Genomic DNA, 20024 nt, shown 5'->3' with positions numbered 1-20024 from the left:
TATCTATAATTACCTTAAACGTGAATGGATTAAATGATCCAACCAAAAGACACAGGCTTGCTGAATAGATACAAAAACAAGACCCATATATATGCTGTCCACAAGAGACCCAATTCAGAGCTAGGGACACATACGGACTGAAAGTGAGGGGATGGAAAATGATATTGCATGCAAATGGAAATCAAAAGAAAGCTGGAGTAGCAATACTCATATCAGATAAAGTAGACTTTAAAATAAAGAATGTTACAAGAGACAAGGAAGGACACTGCATAATGATCAAGGAATCAATCCAAGAAGAAGGTATAACAATTATAAATATATATGCAGCCAACACAGGAGCACCTCAATACATAAGGCAACTGCAAACAGCTATAAAAGAGGAAGCGGCAGTAACACAATAATAGTGGGGAACTTTAACACCTCACTTACACCAATGGACAGATCATCCAAACAGAAAACAAATAAGGAAACACAAGCTTTAAATGACACAACAGACCAGATAGATTTAATTGATATTTATAGGACATTCCATCTGAAAACAGCAGATTACACTTTCTTCTCAAGTGACCACGGCACATTCTCCAGGATAGATCACATCTTGGGTCACAAATCAAGCCACAGTAAATTTAAGAAAATTGAAATCATATCAAGCATCTTTTCTGACCACAATGCTATGAGATTAGAAATGAATTACAGGGAAAAAACCATAAAAAACACAAACAAATGGAGGCTAAACAATACACTACTAAATAACCAAGAGATCACTGAAGAAATCAGAGGAAATCAAAAAGTACCTAGAGACAAATGACAATGAAAACATGACGATCCAAAACCTATGGGATGCAGCAAAAGCAGTTCTAAGAGGGAAGTTTATAGCAATACAATCCTACCTCAAGAAACAAGAAAAATCTCAAATAAGCAATCTAACCTTAAACCTAAAGGAACTAGAGAAAGAAGAACAAACAAAACCCAAAGTTAGCAGAAGGAAAGAAATCATAAAGATCAGAGCAGAAATAAATGAAAGAGAAACAAAGAAAACAATAGTAAAGATCAATAAAACTAAAAGCTGGTTCTTTGAGAAAATAAACAAAATTGATAAACCATTAGCCAGACTCATCAAGAAAAAGAGGGCAAGGACTCAAATCAATAAAATTAGAAATGAAAAAGGAGAAGTTACAACAGACACCGCAGAAATACAAAGCACCCTAAGAGACTACTACAAGCAACTCTATGCCAATAACATGGACAACCTGGAAGAAATGGACAAATTCTTAGAAAGGTATAACCTTCTAAGACGGAACCAGGAAGAAATAGAAAATAGGAACAGACCAATCACAAGTAATGAAATGGAAACTGTGATAAAAAATCTTCCAACAAACAAAAGTCCAGGACCAGATGGCTTCACAGGTGAATCCTATCAAACATTTAGAGAAGAGCTAACACCCATCCTTCTCAAACTCTTCCAAAAAATTGCAGAGGAAGGAACACTCCCAAACTCATTCTACGAGGTGTCCATCACCCTGATACCAAAACCAGACAAAGATACTACAAAAAAAGAAAATTACAGACCAATATCACTGATGAATATAGATGCAAAAATCCTCAACAAAATACTAGCAAACAGAATCCAACAACACATTAAAAGGATCATACACCACGATCAAGTGGGATTTATCCCAGGGATGCAAGGATTCTTCAATATACGCAAATCAGTCAGTGTGATATACCATATTAACAAACTGAAGAATAAAAACCATATGATCATCTGAATAGATGCAGAAAAAGCTTTTGACAAAATTCAACACGCATTTATGAAAAAACTCTCCAGAAAGTGGGCATAGAGGGAACCTACCTCAACATAATAAAGGCCATATACGACAAACCCACAGCAAACATCATTCTCAATGGTGAAAAACTGAAAGCATTTCCTCTAAGATCAGGAAAAAGACAAGGATGTCCACTCTCACCACTATTATTCAACATAGTTTTGGAAGTTTTACCTACAGCAATCAGAGAAGAAAAAGAAATAAAAGGAATCCAAATCAGAAAAGAAGAAGTAAAGCTGTCACTGTTTGCAGATGACATGATACTATACATAGAGAATCCTAAAGATGCCACCAGAAAACTACTAGAGCTAATCAATGAATTTGGTAAAGTAGCAGGATACAAAATTAATGCACAGAACTCTCTTGCATTCCTATACACTAATGATGAAAAATCTGAAAGAGAAATTAAAGAAACACTCCCATTTACCATTGTAACAAAAAGAATAAAATACCTAGGAATAAACTTACCTAGGGAGACAAAAGACCTGTATGCAGAAAACTATAAGACATTAATGAAAGAAATTAACAATGATACAAACAGATGGAGAGAGATACCATGTTCTTGGATTGGAAGAAACAATATTGTGAAAATGACTATACTACTCAAAGCAATCTACAGATTCAGTGCAATCCTTATCAAATTACCAATGGCATTTTTTACAGAACTAGAACAAAAAATCTTAAAATTTGTATGGAGACACAGAAGACCCCGAATAGCCAAAGCAGTCTTGAGGGAAAAAAACGGAGCTGGAGGAATCAGACTCCCTGACTTCAGACTATACTGCAAAGCTACAGTAATCAAGACAATATGGTACTGGCACAAAAACAGAAATATAGATCAATGGAACAGGATAGAAAGCCCAGAGATAAACCCACACACCTATGGTCAACTAATCTATGACAAAGGAGGCAAGGATATACAATGGAGAAAAGACAGTTTCTTCAATAAGTGGTGCTGGGAAAACTGGACAGCTACATGTAAAAGAATGAAATTAGAACACTCCCTATCACCATACACAAAAATAAACTCAAAATGGATTAGAAACTTAAATGTAAGACCGGATACTATAAAACTCTTAGAGGAAAACATAGGAAGAACACTCTTTGACATAAACCACAGCAAGATCTTTTTTGATCCACTTCCTAGAGTAATGGAAATAAAAACAAAAACAAACAAACGGGACCTAATGAAACTTAAAAGCTTTTGCAAAGCAAAGGAAACTACAAACAGGACAAACAGACAACTCTCAGAATGGGAGAAAATACTTGCAAACGAATCAACAGACAAAGGATTAATCTCCAAAATATATAAACAGTTCATGCAGCTCAATATTAAGAAAACAAACAACCCAATCCAAAATTGGGCAGAAGACCTAAACAGATATTTCTCCAAAGAAGACATACAGATGGCCAAGAGGCACATGAAAAGCTGCTCAACACCTCTAATTATTAGAGAAATGTAAGTCAAAACTACAATGAGGTATCACCTCACACCAGTTAGAATGGGCATCATCAGAAAATCTGCAAACAACAAATGCTGGAGAGGGTGTGGAGAAAAGGGAACCCCCTTGCACTGTTGGTGGGAACGTAAATTGATACAGCCACTATGGGGAACAGCATGAAGGTTCCTTAAAAAACTAAAAATAGAACTACCATATGACCCAGCAATCCCACTACTGGGCATATACCCAGAGAAAACCATAATTCAAAAAGACACATGCAACCCAATGTTCACTGCAGCACTATTTACGATAACCAGGTAATGGAAGCAACCTAAATGCCCATCGACAAACGAATGGATGAAGAAGATGTGGTACATATATACAATGGAATATTACTCAGCCATAAAAAGGAACGAAATTGGGTCATTTGTAGAGACGTGGATGAATCTAGAGACTGTCATACAGAGTGAAATAAGTCAGAAAGAGAAAAACAAATATCGTATATTAACACATATATGTGGAACCTAGAAAAATGGTACAGATGAACCGGTTTGCAGGGCAGAAATTGAGACACAGATGTAGGGAACAAACGTATGGACACCAAGTGGGGAAATCGGCGAGGTGGGGGGGTGGTGGTGGTGCAATGAATTGGGAGATTGGGATTGACATATATACACTAATACGTATAAAATCGATAACTAATAAGAACCTGCTGTATAAAAAATAAATAAAATAAAATTCAAAAAAAAAAAAAAAAAAGACCAGTAGCCTTCACATTGCCAAATCCAACAGTCAATGTGCAGTTATCCTTCTGTACTGATCAACAGCATTTAGCACAATTATCAGTCCCTCCTCCTTGAATTTCTTTACTTGGTGTTTAGAACATTTCACATCCTAGTTGTTTAATCTTTCTCCGTTTCCTTTATTGGATGCTCATTTTCCAGCCAAGCCTAGGTAGGCTCCATCCTCACTCTTATTTTGTCTAACTACACTCACCTTAGGTGACCTCCTCTAGTCCACTAAACACCATCTCTACACTGACAATGCCCCAATTTAAACCTCTAGTCCAGATCTCTTCCGTGAATTTTATATCCAACTCTCTACTTAACATAGCCATATGGTAGTCTAGTAGACAACTCAAATCTAATAAATTTAACCAAATTCTTTATCTTTCCTGAAGAAGGAGGAGACAAAGCAAAACATACACAAAAACACGTTTTCCAACAAGGAAAGGCTAAGGAATTGTCACAGATTGGAGGAGAATAAGGACACATGCTGATTAAATGCAATGTGGTATACTGGATTGGACCCTGGAGCAGAAAAAGGGTATTAGTGGGAAAACTGGTGAAATCCAACTAAAGTCCGGGGGAATTCCCTGGCGGTCCAGTGGTTAGGACTCTGCGCTTTCACTGCCAAGGGCACGAGTTCAATCCCTGGTCAAAAAACTAAGATCCCACAAGCCTCGCTGGAAGCCTCGCGGCATGGCCAAAAAAAAAAAAAAAAGTCTGAAGTTTAGTCAGTCCCATGGTACCAGTGTTAATTTCTTAGTTTTGACAAAGATGTTAACATTACAGGGAGCTGGGTGAAGGGTGTATGGGAATTCTCTGTTCTATCTTTGCAAACTTTCTATAAATCTAAAATTATTCCAAAGTGAAAAGTTTAAAAAACGAACACTGTTTTCCCCTCCCACGCGCTACCACTGCACTGTGCGGCAGTTCTCGCCTTCCGCATTGCTCAGGGACAACACCCTGGCTGCATCCTGGACTCCTCTCATGCTCCCGCATCCAACATCCAGTCTATCTGTAAATTCTGTCAGCTTTACCTCCCAAATACACCCAGAGTCTAACCAATTCTTACCTCTTCCACCACTGATACCTTCATCCAAGTCTCCATCAAGTACCTGAATTACCACAACAGCCTCCTAACTCATCCCTTGCTTCCTTAGGGCCCATTCCTCACACAGCTGACTGAGTGATCATTTTAGAATGCTTGTAAGATCATGCCATCCCGTCTCCAAAAACCTCCCAGCTGCTTCTCATCTTCCTACTCAGAACCAAATCTAAGAGTCTCACGTGACCCAGCCCCTGTGATTTCTCTGACCTCCCCTACTGCCCACCTCTTCATTGCTTACAATGCCCCCCTCCCACCCCAATCTACACTTGCTTCTCTCTCTGCCTGAAATGCCCTTCTCCAGAGAGCCACGTGGTGCACTTCTGCACTTCCTTCTGGTCTATGTTCAAATGTCTCCTTATCAAAGAGAACAACCTATGTAAACTGGCGCCCCTGTTACCCTGTCCTCTTAAACTGCTTTATGGGACCTCCATGGTGGCGCAGTGGTTAAGAATCCACCTGCCAATGCAAGGGATACGGATTCGAGCCCTGGTCCGGGAAGATCCCACATGCCGTGGAGCAACTAAGCCCCCGTGCGCCACAACTACTGAGCCTGCACTCTAGAGCTCATGAGCCACAACTACTGAGCCCATGTGCCACAACTACTGAAGCCCACGCTCCTAGAGCCCACTCTCCACAAGAGAAGCCACCGCAATGAGAAGCCTGCACACCGCAACAGAGTAGTCCCCGCTCGCCACAACTAGAGAAAGTCCACACGCAGCAATGAAGACCCAATGCAGCCAAAAATAAATTTTTAAAAAACCCTGCTTTATATTTTAGCTCTTATCATCACCTGACATATTAAATATTTAAGTGCTTTCTACCTGTCTTCCCTACCAGAACGTAAATCTCATTAGTGCTGTATTCCCAGTACCTAGAACAGTGCTTGGCACATGGCATCTACTCAATAAATATGAATAAAGAGGTCTCAAGAAAATGCTGGGATGTGAAGCCAGAGAGATTTGTTAGGCAGAACTCTAAGATGGCCTCCAAGATTCCCAGCTCCTTGTGCGCATGCCCTGGATAATCTCCCCTCAAGTATGGGTGGACTTGATCTAATCAAGTGAGCCCTTTTAAAAGAGTCTAGTGATCAGAGACAGAAGTCAGAGAGATGTAAAGAATCTGTAGCAGATTCTTTCCTGTAGGCTCTGAAGAAGCAAACTACCATGCTGTGAAGAGGGCCATGTGGTAAGGAATTGCGGGTGGCCCCTCAGAGCTGAGAGTGATCCCCAGCCAGCAAGAAAATGGGGACCTCAATCCTACACCCATTAGGAACTAAATCCTCTGAACAACCAGTGAGCATCAAGAAGGACCCCACACATCAGATGAGACTGCATCCCTGGCCAAATTTCAGTCCTGTGAGACCCTGAGTAGAAAGCTCAGCTAACCCGTACCCAGACTCCTGATGCACAGAAACCATGACACAGTAAAGCTGTGTTATCTTAAGCCACTACATTTGTGGTAATTTGTTATGAATCAATAGGAAACTATTAACCAGCCTTGAGAATTCAAGAACAACTCTGGTATAACATTGCCTTTGTTCACACACAAGTCGAGATCCCAAGAAGGACTGCCTGGTGAAGCAAATGAGAACTAGAACTATAGGCCTGTGTAAAAACAGGCCTGGGCAGGTGGTGGCTCCCTGTGTTAGGCTGTATGTCACATTAAACTGGAGGGAGACCAGAATGGTGAAGGTCCATGACAAAAAGCTGGCGGAATGAAGCTATTTAGCCTGGATAAAATATATACTCAGGGTAAAATGAGAAGTGTCTTCAAATACTGCAAAGAGCTGATGTGCAATGAGTGGGAAGGAAGCTGTGAGGAGAGAGACTAGTTGCTGTGTAGTTCCAGAGGACAGAATTTGAACTAGGAGATAGGAAATATTTACAGGAAAGAAGTTTTCAGTTTAATGTAAGAAAGAACTTTCCAACAGTCAGAGCTGAGTACCTACTGTGTTCTAAGAGCTGTGTTAGGCAATAGAGATACTGAAAGGAAAAATATGGTCTCTGCTTTCAAGGAGCATATAAACTAGTGGAGGGCACTGACACATAAACAAATGATGGTTTCCAGTGGTAAGTGCTATAAAGAAGCATGTGTATGTAAGGGAAGGACATATCACAGAGCCGGAAAAGATTAATGCCATCTGTGGAGGTGACAAAAGGTTTTCTGGACATGTGACTAAACTATAGCTTTTGAAGAATGAGTAAGAATTCACCAGTGAGCTGAGTAGTAGACAGTGTAGACAGAAGGAGCCACATATGCAACAGCATGGAAAGATGACAGTATAGAGTCCAGGGAGTAAAATGTGGTGGAGACTGAGGCAGCAGAAGATGAGGCTGTTGGGTAAGGCAGAAGGCAGAATCTGTAGGTGACGAGAAAAAGTGAACAGAATTAAGCAGGGGATATGTGCTTCAATACGTGTTTTAGAAAGATCACTTTCTGAGGCTGACGTAAGAGGTGAACTCAAAGAGAAAAACTGGAGATGGCAAGATTAGTTAGGAACTGTTGCAGATAAGCAGACAAGAGATGATGCAGGTGCAGGCTGGAACCAGGAGAGGCAGTGGAGATGTTACCACCCCCTACTTGTGCTTTCAGAATTCAAAACAAATCTTGTAACCAAACATCTATACCACCCATACCTGCAATTTTTAAATTCCTTATTTGTTAAGAAAAACGTTCCTTACCTGTATTTGCTTATAATATATAAAAACTAAGTAAGTGGTTACCTAATGGGGAGGGAAGCAGGTGGTGGCAGGACTGAAGGAGATGATGAACAAGGATAGAAAGAGACTTTTACTATGTACCTTTTTATATTTTCTGGTTTCTAAATTGTATGAATATATTACCTATTCAGAAATTTTTTAAAAAAAAAAGAGAGAGAGAAAACATTTCCACCCATTCAGGTAGGTTTACCTGTATGTGTTTCCACATTCTTTAGCATGTGGTTCTGTTTGCCTCGGGGGAAAGATGCTACCTGAGGATCCTGCCTCCTTACAGGACATTTCTCTGGGTCAACCCTTCTCGAAGACTTGCTGGCAACTGCCAAGTTCCCATTGTCACAGGCAGATTTTGCTGGTCTTTCATTGAGATTTTCCTTTGGAACGGAGGCCATGTTGCTTCTGGATCCTGCGTTTGTTTGCCGTTGGCCCTCCTGTTTCGGTGTATTCCTGCCTGGTCGTGGCCTGGCCCCCTCCACTTCCCAGGGAGGCCTCTTCTGTGGGTATCTTCTCTGCTCGCTGCGCCTGGCCCCATACCCATCCGCTACTCCCTTTCTAGAGGATGCATCTGAAGAATCAGGGTGGATAACCCCCACAGGTTTGGTGTTTTCAGGTCCCGCCTCCTCAGCTTTGGGAGTCATTCTGTGACCCCACTCACTTTTGAGTTTCCCCTTGACTTTTGGTCCTCTACCATAGTTGTATACAAATTGGGTTGCCTTTTTGGGTTTTGCTCCCCTGGGATCTGCACCGACAATTTCCTTCTCACTCTCAGAAGGGCTGTGCTCTCTGAGGTCTGTCCCACTCTCTGACTTGGTCACACTTTCTAAGCCAGCTGCATCTGAGGTCTGGTCAGTGAGACCCTGTGCTCTCTTGACTCTGATATGCTGCTTTTCACTCCTCAATTTCTGCCAAGGTTGATTTGGAAGGCCATGGCTCTTGAGTGATTTATTAGTAGCATAGGATTGGAAAGAAGTCTGTTGACTCTTAGGCTTGCTTCCTGAAGGATAACTGTGATGAACAGCAGAGATGTCATCATAAGGGACTTGCCTGGAAAGGTGACAGGGAGGTGGTGAACTATAATTTCTTCTACCAATTTTATTAGAATCTAGTCTCCTTTGACTCCCACAGTTTAGACCAGAATTTTTTCTCTCCTGAGGAATAAACTCAGCAGCGTCCGTATTGAATTTAAAAGTACCTAGGACATAAGAAACAGACATGCAAGTAAAGAAATTAATTGGTCACTCATGAAGCCCAAAGACTGTAAGCCATATCTAAAAGTTACTTTCCTAGGGACTTTGTATAAAACAGTCTCTATACAAGGTCTATGTTTCCTGTGAAGGTGGTAGGTTCAAGGTGCTTGTGGAAGACTGATCATCTCATATCCAGCAGCCTCACCAACAGATACTGCTGAATTGTTAAGTAAAACTGCTCACCTGGGCTATCGGGTATTATTTATAAACGCGTTTATGTTTAGCGACAAATGTAAGGTCAGCAAACAGTTCAGGGGTGAGACATCAATCAGCAGGTTCAATGTGGTCTTTCAAAACTCTAAGGTAGCATTAAGTAAACAGGTTTTGGAGTCAGCCAAAATCAGTTTAAAGTCTGGCCCTCCAACTTATAGTATGAGCTTAGGGATACCACCTGATTGCTTTTAGCCTTAGTTTCCTCATACATGACAAAAGTTCATAATACTATTCCAAAGGGTCATTGTGGAATTTAAGTAAGACTTCACACAGACAGTACTTAGCAGGATGAGTACATCTCATCTCTTCCCCCCAGGAATATATTTTAGGTTTTCCATATATAATCTCTGTAATATGGTTCAGAATTCCAGAGTCTCAAAAATTAAGCATATGTCCCTTCAACCTACTCATTTTTTCCCCTAACATGCTTCTTTATAGTCAACTCAGTCCCTGAAGTCCAAAGATGAAATGATTTGCCTAAGGATACAAAACCAGTTAGTAGCAAAGTCAGAACTATGTGTAGCATACAGAATATTCTATGAATCAACAGGGCCTGGAATTTGCGTTTAAATCCCTGCCCATCACTTGTGTCTTTATGCAAGTTACTTAATCTCAATAATGGAATAGTAAGAATCCCTACTTCAGAGAGTTGCTATGAAGATTAAAGCAAGGTTAGTAACATGCATAAAGTGGTTAAAATAGTGCTTTATTGTTGTTGTTAGGACTACAAACTATCTGAAACACAGACTCGACCACAGATGGGTGCAGTGCACAGCCTGCGGGTTTCAGGTTTAATAATAAGCCCTAACATTTATTAGGTACTTAACATGTGTCAGGCACTATTCTAAGCACTTTGCATATGTTAACTCATTTAATCCTTACATTCCTGATGAGAAAATTGAGACACTGTAGAGAGTAAGTAACTTGCCCAAGGCCACAGGGGTATTCCAAAGCAGATTCAGGATTCCACCCCAGGCTATGTGACCCTAGAGATCACACTCTAATACTACGCTCTAATGTGAGAGGTTAGGCGGCCCGGCCCGTATCACAGAAACATATACTTAAGAACTGAGCGAGATCATAAAGGTCACAGGGTAACCTCTCTCTCAATCCAGGATTTGTCCTTAAAGCTTTCAATGGGCAGAATTCTGGGGGTGGGGTGGAGGGCTTTACAAAACGGCAAGAGGATTAGACAAATTCAGAAGGTGGCAGAGAAGGTGTTCCAGAAACATAAGAGATAACTTAAAGGGAGAAATGGGTAGATTAGACCAAGTGGGTATCGTGTAGTTTTCTTCTGCTTGAAGAAGCAAGGCTGTAAGAGGGGCAGAAAAACGTCAGTAAAGTTGTCCAGAATAGCCTGGTAAAGGATGGGAAGAGGGTGTTTTCATGTTAAGCAGCAAAGAGTTGATGTAACTTGAGAATCTAGACAGGGCAGCGCCTATTCATATAAAGTATGTGTTCCACCAGACATGAGGCAGTGGGCAAAGCCCTCCAAAAGATCCTTAAGAGACATGAGGAAGGGGAAAAGGGCACAGGAAACTGAACACAAAGATCTGAGACACCTTTATTTTTTCACTATTTTGAGCAGCTGGAAGTTAATAAATAGGCTGTCTCATCCCCAAGGCTTGGCTATAGTGCAAGTGGTACCCAAGATAAGATAAGATCAAGATAAGATAAGGTAAGATCCAAGATAATACCATGGTAGGTGACCAACAGGTGGGTGGAGCAGAGTAAGGGAAAATCCAACTGTAGATTATAGAGTCCAGAGACAAAGTTGGCACTGGAGAGTCTGCCCATGGGCAGAAAGATACCCCTTGGACTGGGCTGGTGTTCCAGGACAATAGCAGGTAAGAGAATTAAACCTTGAGTGGGGATGGAGGTGTGGGTTAGAGATGATGCTGAAATAAGAACATGGAATAGGAACTAAGGCAAAAACAAACTAAGGCACAGGAGACAGACTGGGGAGGTCTTTGGACTAGGAGACTTTGCCTCAGTAGGTGTGGCAGAGGTTGTAACCTGGGGCACAACACCATAGCCCCAAACTATGACTCACAACTAGCCCCACTCAATTCTGCTTCAAACATTGAACGGTGTAGAAATGGGCCAGAAGTGAGCCTAAGGATAGGAAGACCAACGGATCCAATTTAGAGAATCTGGGGAAAAAATGGGTGGGAGAAGAACAAAACACCAGCCTAACAAGGTCCCTACACTCCAAGATGAATTAATACCTAAATCAGGACTAGGGTACACCAATGCAGTGTGTTATCCAACTTTTTTGACCAAGACCCACAGTAGTAAATACATTTTACCTGCCACCAAGTACACAAATACATATATACTCTTCTGGGTGCCCCAACAGCTGGTAGGTAGCAGAACGAAGACTCAAATTCATGACTGTTCACAAACCTCATGCTGCAAACTGCTGCCCTGTTTTTCAGAAAGAGTGGGTCATGAAATCAAATCATGCAGTGGGTTGGGACAAGTATTTTTTCAAACGAAATATGTAGTAGAGTGTATTGCATATAGTAAGGGAAACCACTGCTTCCTGAAATCTTTGGTTCGCTTTTATATTTATGTCTGTGTGCACTGAGGTCACCATGTAAAATATTCCTTTTCGGTCACTGTCCAAAGAGTTGGGAAAACAAAGATCTAAGGTACCCTGAAGGAAGTGTTAATGGATGTTTTATTAACAGCCAAATGAGGCTGTCTCTGCACACAAAGGCAACTCCGGGAGAGGAAGTAAGCTAACAATTGTGTAACAGGTACAGCAGCAGCGGGAACTTTCACAGTAATTGACTTATTTACTCCCAATTCACAGATGAGGAAAACGAGACTTCACACTGCGAGTTCGTGGCAGGCTGACACTGGAAACCACGGGTGCTCGGCTCGCGCACGCGCCGCTGCCCCAGGACGCACGAATACATCTTAAGCGCAGCGAGCAAACCCGCCGCGCGACGAGAGCCCGACACCGTCACGGGCGGTGACCCGGCCAACGCCCGCCTGTCGGATATCACTGCCCTAGGAAGGCCGGGATGAGCCCTGGAGAGGGCGGGACACCCACATCGACTCAGCGGGACAAACCCATTTTCCTTAGAAACCAGGTGCCGGGCTTCACCACGCAGTCAAGGATGGTTAAGATCTCGGTTCGCACGACGCGCGTGGCTTGGCCCTTCCGAGCCACTATCTCCAACCCTAGTACGCGCCACTCTCGCGATACGAATGGCCGGTGCCCTAGGACTCGTCACTGACTCAATTTCCGCTCCCCGAGAGGGGCCCAGTCCCGCGCGGGCCAGGACAGTACCTGAGACAGGAGGCGCCTCCGCCATCCCGTGCCGCAACACCTAAAGCGAGCCCTGCAGCCCAGCGAGCGCTGTCACCCGATCACGTGCCTTGGACTTCCGGCGCCGCGAGAATATTCGCTTCTGCGCGCCCGGTAGACGGCCACGGAGTTTGCGCGGCCTGAGTCAACTGTGCGGTGCGTCCGTGACGTCAGACAGGCGCGCCAGGCTCCGGGCTGAAGGAGGTTGCTAGTGGCTGTAGGTGGCTAGGATCCCAGGAGGGTAGGCGGGCCCGGACTTGCGTAATCAATAGTTGTTTTCCTTTTGAGAGTTCCTGTGCTCTCCTGCTACCATGCCCTTTTACCCTCCCACCCAGCCAGCTTCACCTGGTTTTCTGGAGTCACCTCAGACAGCACCTCCTTACTAGAGTAGTCCAGGCTTAGGATGAAAACAAAAACTAAGTAGTCAAAAGGCGGTCTGGGAAAAAATACCTGCAAAACAAACGATCAAAGGCTAACATACAAATAGCTCTTATAAATCAGTTTAGAAAACGAAAAACCATTTATTAGAAATGATAAAGGACTTGAACGGGCAGATGGACACAGCGTGAGGGGGGAAAAGTTTGGAGGCACTGATAATTTTCAAAGTGCAAAATGTTTTGAGTGAATGTGTGGCGTTCTTTTGTTTGTGTTTTGTTGTTGCATTACTAACTAGAACACAACGTTTAAGTGTGAAGCATCTGCATTTGTAAAGTAATTCACCGGTCCAGGCTTCCCCAAGAACACAAAATAGTCATTCATTCACATACATTCTAATGCCTATTTTTGTCTTAGGCATTGCTCTAAGTGCTGGAGGTTAATGGTGAAAAAGACAAACATGGTCTCTGCCCTCAATGAAGTGCATTGTCTAGTAGGGGAGGTTAAAACTAAGTAATTTATATTTACAAACTAATAATTTGCGTTATGAAAGAAATAAATAGGGTAGCAGTGATAGAGACTTACTAGGATCTGCTCCAGAAAAGGTGGCCAGCTTTCTTTGAGTAGAAGGACAGATGAGAAGGGAAAGCTATGTGAAGATTCAGAGGGAATAGCATGTGCAAAAGCTATGGAGGAAGGAAAGCGCTTGAAGTGTTCAAGTTATTGAAATATTTGCTGGAGAGCAGTAAGCAAGGAGAGTGGCACAGTATGAAACTGGAGAGGTAGGAAAGGAGATCACATGGATCACCTGCAGGCCATGATAATGGATTTTATTCGAAGAGCAACAGGAAGTTAAAAGGTTCTAAGCAAAGACGTGGTATTGTTACCTAACTGAACACGGGTCTGCTCACTCCATGCGAAGCAAAGCCAATCTACTGACGCCAGGTTTTGGTGAAGAAAAGTACAGTGCTTATTGCAGGGCACCAAGCAAAAGAGTGAGAGACAAGCCTCAGATCCACTCCAACTTGGTTTTTGAGTTCGGGTTTTTTTTGTTTTGTTTTGTTTTTTAAAGGGGAAGATAAAAGAGGCTGGGATTGATCATCATCTGGTGACATTTCTTAATCATAGTTTCGGGAGTCAGGATGTCTCTGGTTTACAAGTCTCTGGGCTGGTGGTCCATGGCTTGGGAGCTCATCTTGTCCTGAGTTTGTACATTAATGACCTCTATAATAGTGATTTTAGTACATTAACAATGTTACTGACAACAGCAATTTTCGTCATCTGATTCTGGTTGATTAATGTTCAGTTAGCACAGGATGGAGGTCAGAGGGAACACAAGAAAGGGAATACAGTCTTGGATAGAGAGATTAATCATAAACTCAGTAAGGGAACTCGGTTTTAGGGGCACTCAGTTTCAGCGTCTGAATTACCCTTAAAGATTTCTCATGCTCCCAGGCGAAGAGTGAATTGTGGGGGAGCAAGAATATAAGTGGGCAGAAAAGTTGCATTTTTGTATTATGTTAATACAGAAGATGGTGGCCTTGGACTAGAGTGACAGCAAATGTGATGGAGAGGAGAGGGCAGATCTAAGGTATATTTGAGATATAACCATTATCCAGCTCCCAAATGTTTTTTAAACCAAAAGGTGTGATGCGATAATCTCACTGTTCTGTTAATTTGAGTTTCTCTGATTACTGAGTCTGAACATTTCTTAGTGACCTTTTGAGTTTCTCTTTTTAGATTGCTTATTCACATCCTTTGCCCATTTTTCTGTTGAGGTTGCTCAGTTTTTCTTGCTGATGGTTTCTTGTATATTGTAGATATACAAGACTTGTATATCTTGTCAGTTTTAGACATTTCAGCTGTCTTCTATTATGTCCATTAGTTTTATCCTTCATTGCTAAAAGGATTAAACAGAAATTCTTAATTTTGACAGATAAGTTCATCAAACAAAAAACCTTACCGTCCCCTTTAGAAATTACCAGTTGTATCAGTCTGAGTCCAGTCAGGAGAGAGGAACCACATAGTAATTTAAACAGGGAAGGTTTTATTTATTTAAAGACTTATTAACTACAACAAGGGATGAGAGTAATAAGGGACTGACTAGTAAAGAAGTAAAAGAGAACTCTAAAAGAATACAGGATTAGCAATGTAAGGAAGAGCCACTTCCTCTAGGGCTGAGATAAAGTGTCCAGTGAAGATCACCCCAGAGCTGAGGGGCAGACTTTGTTAGAGGGGATGCGCCTATGGCTCACTAGATAGGGAAGCTGCTGTGGTGCTGCACTGGTGGAAGTTGCCAGAAATCTACCTTATATGGTGCTGGGGAAAGCCATTCTTGGGGACGTGTCTCACAAGAGGCCGTCTACTACAAACCACTTTGGGGGGGAAGGCGCCAGGAGAAATTTCTGGCTGCTGGCCATCAAACACTGAAGAAACCAGGTGCTGAAGCACAGGAACCAGACGCTGGAGAAGCTGCCTACAGCACAACCAACCCAAACACTAGAAACAGGAAAGGAAACCCTTTCCTCCTGCAGTATCTCTCTGTTGCCCTCTACTGACAAAGCTTAATACCTGCCAGCTGGTAAAGGATAAGTATTTAAAGGGCCCAAATCCATTTCACAGAGCAGGCAAAAAGGATAAATTTGGAACTGAAAGTCAATAATTCATAACTGGCATACTAGGGAACCCACTCATTATTTCCAAAACTTGTCATTAAATGGAAGTAAGCAAGCATTTATCCTGCCTTTCCTATACAAACAGTGCTTCACCCCACATACCAAAAGTTATGACAAGCAACGAAAGCAGTGCTCAGGTGGGAATTTATAGCTATATATACTTACATTAAAAAAGAAATCCAAACAATGGAATATTATTCAGACCTAAATAGAAATGAGCTATCAAGCCGTGAAAAACACATGGAGGAAACTTAAATGCAAATACTAAGTGAAAGAAGCCAATGTGAAAAAGCTAAATACTGTATGTTTCCAACTATTGTATATGACATTCTGGAAAAGGCAAAACTATGGAGACAGTAAAAAAAAAAAATCGTGGTTTCCAGGGATTAGAGGGAAGGAAGGGATGAACAGGCAGAGCACAGAGGATGTTTAGGGAAGTGAAACAACTCTGTATGATACAATACTATAATAGTGGGTTCACTGTCAAAACCAATAGAATGTACAACACCAAAAGTAAACTCTAATGTAAACCATGGACTTGGGTGATGACGAGTCAATGCAGGTTCATGAATGGTAACGAATGTCCCACTCTGGAGCAGGACGTCTCTAGTGGGGGAGGTTGTACATGTGTGGGGACAGGGCGTGTATGGGAACTCTCTGTACGTCCTGCTCAATGCTGTTGTGAACCTGAACTGCCCTAAAAATATTTGTTTTGTTTTTAATTTTTCGGCTGCACCGCTCAGCCTGCGGGATCTTAGTTCCCCGACCAGGGATTGAACCCACACCCCCTGCAGTGGAAGCGTGGAGTCTTAACCACTGGACTGCCAGGGAAGTCCCCTTAAAAAGATTTATTAATATAAAGAAGATAGATCTCAAATCAGTAGCCTAACCTTCTACCTTAAGGAACTAGAAAAAGAAGAGCAAACTAAACCAAAACAAGTAGAAGGAAAGAAATAATAAAAGTCAGAGCAGGAATTAATGAAATAAAAAATAGAAAAACAATAGAAAAGAATCAACAAAAACAAAGTTGATCCATTCACCAAAAACATCAAAATTGATCAGCTTTTAGCTAGATTGACCAAGAAAAACAAAAAAAGAGAAAAATTCAAATCACTAAAATTAGAAATGAAAGAAGGGACATTACTCCCAACCTTATAAAAATAAAAAGGATCATAGGTAATACTATGAACAAGTGTATGCTAGCAAATCAGATCACCTAGATGAAATGGAAAAATTCCTAGAAATACACAGACTATCAAAACGGACTCGGAATTCCCTGGCGGTCCAGTGGTTAGGACTCCGTGCTTCCACTGCAGGAGGCCCAGGTTCGATCCCTGTTTGGGGAACTAAGGTCCCACAAGCTGTGTGGCGTGGCCAAAATAAATAAATAAATAAATAAAACGGACTTGAGAAGAAATAGAAAATCTGAATAGACCTGTAACAAGTAGAGATTGAATTAGTAATACGAAAAAAAAAGCTTCCCACAAAGCCAGGCCCAGATGGCTTCACTGGTGAATTCTACCAAACAGTCAAGAAATTGGCACCAATCCTTCGAAAACTCTTACAAAAAACAGAGGAGAAAGTAATACTTCCCAACTCATTCTCTGGATGAAAACTCTGCCTTAGGGCAATCATTGCCTATCTCTTCATTGCAGAAATTTATGGCAAGAGTCAGACTGCTTGTCCATGAAAACAGGTTCGTCCTGATCAGGCACCCTCGGGCAGTGGTTCTTAACGTTAGCTACACATAAGACCTGGGGAGCTTTTATAAAATCCAAGTGCCCAAACTGTCTCTAGATATACTACATAAGAATCTATGGGGGTACGACTCAGGCAGCAATAAAACAAACCAACTCCCTATGTGATATAAGAATGTATAAGGGGAAAGCTAAGGGATATGGATAATAGATGTAGAAGTGCCAAACTTCTCTCTACTGGATCATTCCAGTCTCCTCCACCCTTGCTAATCTCCCGGGGCTGCTAGATTACAACCTAAGGAAACCGCCTGCACTCAGTTCTGCTTCTAATGCTTAACTGACCAGTGATGCTAACTGGTGGTAGCTATAGCAGTGATCACCAGAGGGCCCCTACCGCAGGATTTATCCTCTCCACTTGCCTTAAATTCGCTGGGATTGACGAAGACCAGGGCCTGGCTTTTGGTCTTTTCCCAGTATAGCAAGAATTAGCAGAATGACAAAGGTGTTAAGGAAGCTCTGAAACCGAGTACCCCTAAAACCAAGTTCCCCTACCGAGTTTATCCCCTACCTCTCTATCCAACATTTTATTCCCTTTCTTGTCCCCTCTGACCTGTGCTAACTGAACGCTAATCAACCAGAGTCAGATGACTAAAACTGCTATTGTCGGTAACATCATTAAGGTAGGGACTCAGGTTGTTCCTCCAGGGCAAAATGAGCTAAGAGACCCACCCAACCCTGGTCACAGACCACCAAACCAGACTCGTAAACCATAGGCGTCCTGACTCCCAAAACTACAATTAAGAAATGTCACAAAATGATGATTAACCCCAGCTTCTTTGTTCTTCTCCTTAAAAAACCCCTAACTCAAAGACCAAGCTGGAGTGGATCTGAGACTTGTCTCTCACTCCCTTGCTTGGCACCCTGCAATAAACCCTGACTTTGCTGCAAACACCGGCTGTCAGTTGGCTTTCTGTGCCGTGGGCACACGAGCCCATTGATCGGTTACAGCTCCAGGGAGGGGAAACTGTATGAGCAGAGGCAGGGAGTCATGACTGTATGGCAGATGCAGGAGAACTAGAACAGGACTCTTACTAGCAAGTGACAGGAACCCAATTCCAACTAGTTTAAGCAGAAAAGGGGGTTTGTTGGCAGAATTCTCAGTTCACAGAACTAAAGGAGGAGTTGCAGAGACTTGGAGCACTCTGAGAATCTCAAAGATCAGAAGTCAGGGCTCAGTGCCATGAGGATTCTTTCATTCTGCCTCTTGGCTGCTCTCTCGACTCAATATCTCAAACTTCTCAGACTGATAAAGAGTAAAAAAAAAAAAAAAGGAAAGCATTTCCCCTTAGAAAATTTGAGGGATGAACTTCAATAGGCACAAACCTGGTTACAAGCCCACTCCCATAGTGGAAAAGTAAAGGTAGGGCTACTCTAATTGGTATTTTTCCAATAATCACACATTTGGAATTGGGGAGGCAGTTCTCTAAATGAAAGAGAATGCTGTTCTGAAAAGACTAAGCAATAAACCATTACAGAGAGGCAGGGGCCAATAGGCAGCTTTTTAAGCCCTGCTGGAGGTGTCAGCGAACCAGGACTTTATGCAAGAAGGGAAAGCAGGTCATTTATTCACAAAGGCTATGTGAGGGATGTCCAAGCCAAAGAGAGTTGAAAAGAGAAAAGGAGGGGCTGGATTTGAGAAACACGTAGGGGTTAAAAGCAGGGTTTAATGATTAATTGAATGTGTCGGATGAGGCAAAATGTAGGCATCAAGGACAACTCAAGAGCTTTCTGTTTTGAATGATGGAGGATAATGGTTCCATTAGCTGAGGCAGGGAAAACAGGAGGTTAGGTCTCGGGGAAAGATAATAGTTGTCTTGGCCATTTGAATGTGAAGTGTTTGTGGGCTTCTGGAACATCCAGATTACTCTTAGGCAACGCGTGGATATAAACAGGATTCTGAAACTCAGTGGCAAGACCAGGGATACAAGTATAGACTTAGAAGTCAGCAGTTAAAGCCACGAGAATAGCTGAGATTATTAAATATAAGTGAGCAGAGAAAGAAGTACTGTGGATAAAGCCTGGACTCCTGAGGAACACCAACGTTATAGGGTTGGAGAGATAAGAATTTCAGAAAGGAATCTTGGAGGGAATAGTCAGAAGAATAGAAGAACCACAGAGTACCATCACAAAAGCCAAGGGAAGAGAGACTGGTAGAATGATTGTTCACTGGTATCCAATGTACTAAAGAGGTCTAGCTGGAGCACTAAATATCACCCACTAAAACTGGCAATATATGGGTCACTGATTTAACACTGGCAAGATAAGAAATAAAGCAGGAACGTTGGTTGAGTGTGAAGCTCAGGGTAATGAGCTTAATTTGGATGTTAGATTTTAGGTAGTGGTGGGGCGTTTAATTTGGAATACCCAGAACTGAAAATAAGAATAAGGAAAGAGGTCTGGAATAGTAACAGTTATTTTGAGGCATTAGTTCATAGGTAATAGTTAAAATCATGGGTGTGAGTTATCTCAAGGAAAGTATGAAGGGTAAGAAGTCATCCCAGATTGGAACTATAATGGAAGAAATATTAAAAGGGCTGAGTGAGAACTTGTAAGGAAGCCA

General features: G+C 42.0%; 1 protein-coding gene across 4 annotated transcripts in view; it reads right to left on the bottom strand.

Moving 5' to 3' along the window:
- The window catches only part of NFX1 (nuclear transcription factor, X-box binding 1), an 84615-nt gene extending 71808 nt beyond the window's left edge, over positions 1 to 12807 (bottom strand). For all 4 annotated transcript variants that reach the window (XR_011075105.1, XM_068552113.1, XM_068552114.1 and 1 more), the window contains exons 1-2: positions 12640 to 12807; positions 8072 to 9070 (exon numbers count right to left, since the gene is read on the bottom strand). Coding sequence is in view for 3 of the 4 variants with exons in the window: in XM_068552113.1 (XP_068408214.1) it covers positions 8072 to 9070; positions 12640 to 12664 (1024 nt within the window). In the remaining variant the exon portion in view is untranslated. The remainder of the gene's footprint in view (positions 1 to 8071; positions 9071 to 12639) is intronic.
- Between the last annotated feature and the right edge of the window lie 7217 nt (positions 12808 to 20024).

The sequence above is a fragment of the Eschrichtius robustus genome, chromosome 10 (genome assembly GCF_028021215.1).
Source record: "Eschrichtius robustus isolate mEscRob2 chromosome 10, mEscRob2.pri, whole genome shotgun sequence".
In the NCBI taxonomy this organism is placed as follows: Eukaryota; Metazoa; Chordata; class Mammalia; order Artiodactyla; family Eschrichtiidae; genus Eschrichtius; species Eschrichtius robustus.
This window is presented reverse-complemented; position numbering and strand designations above follow the sequence as displayed.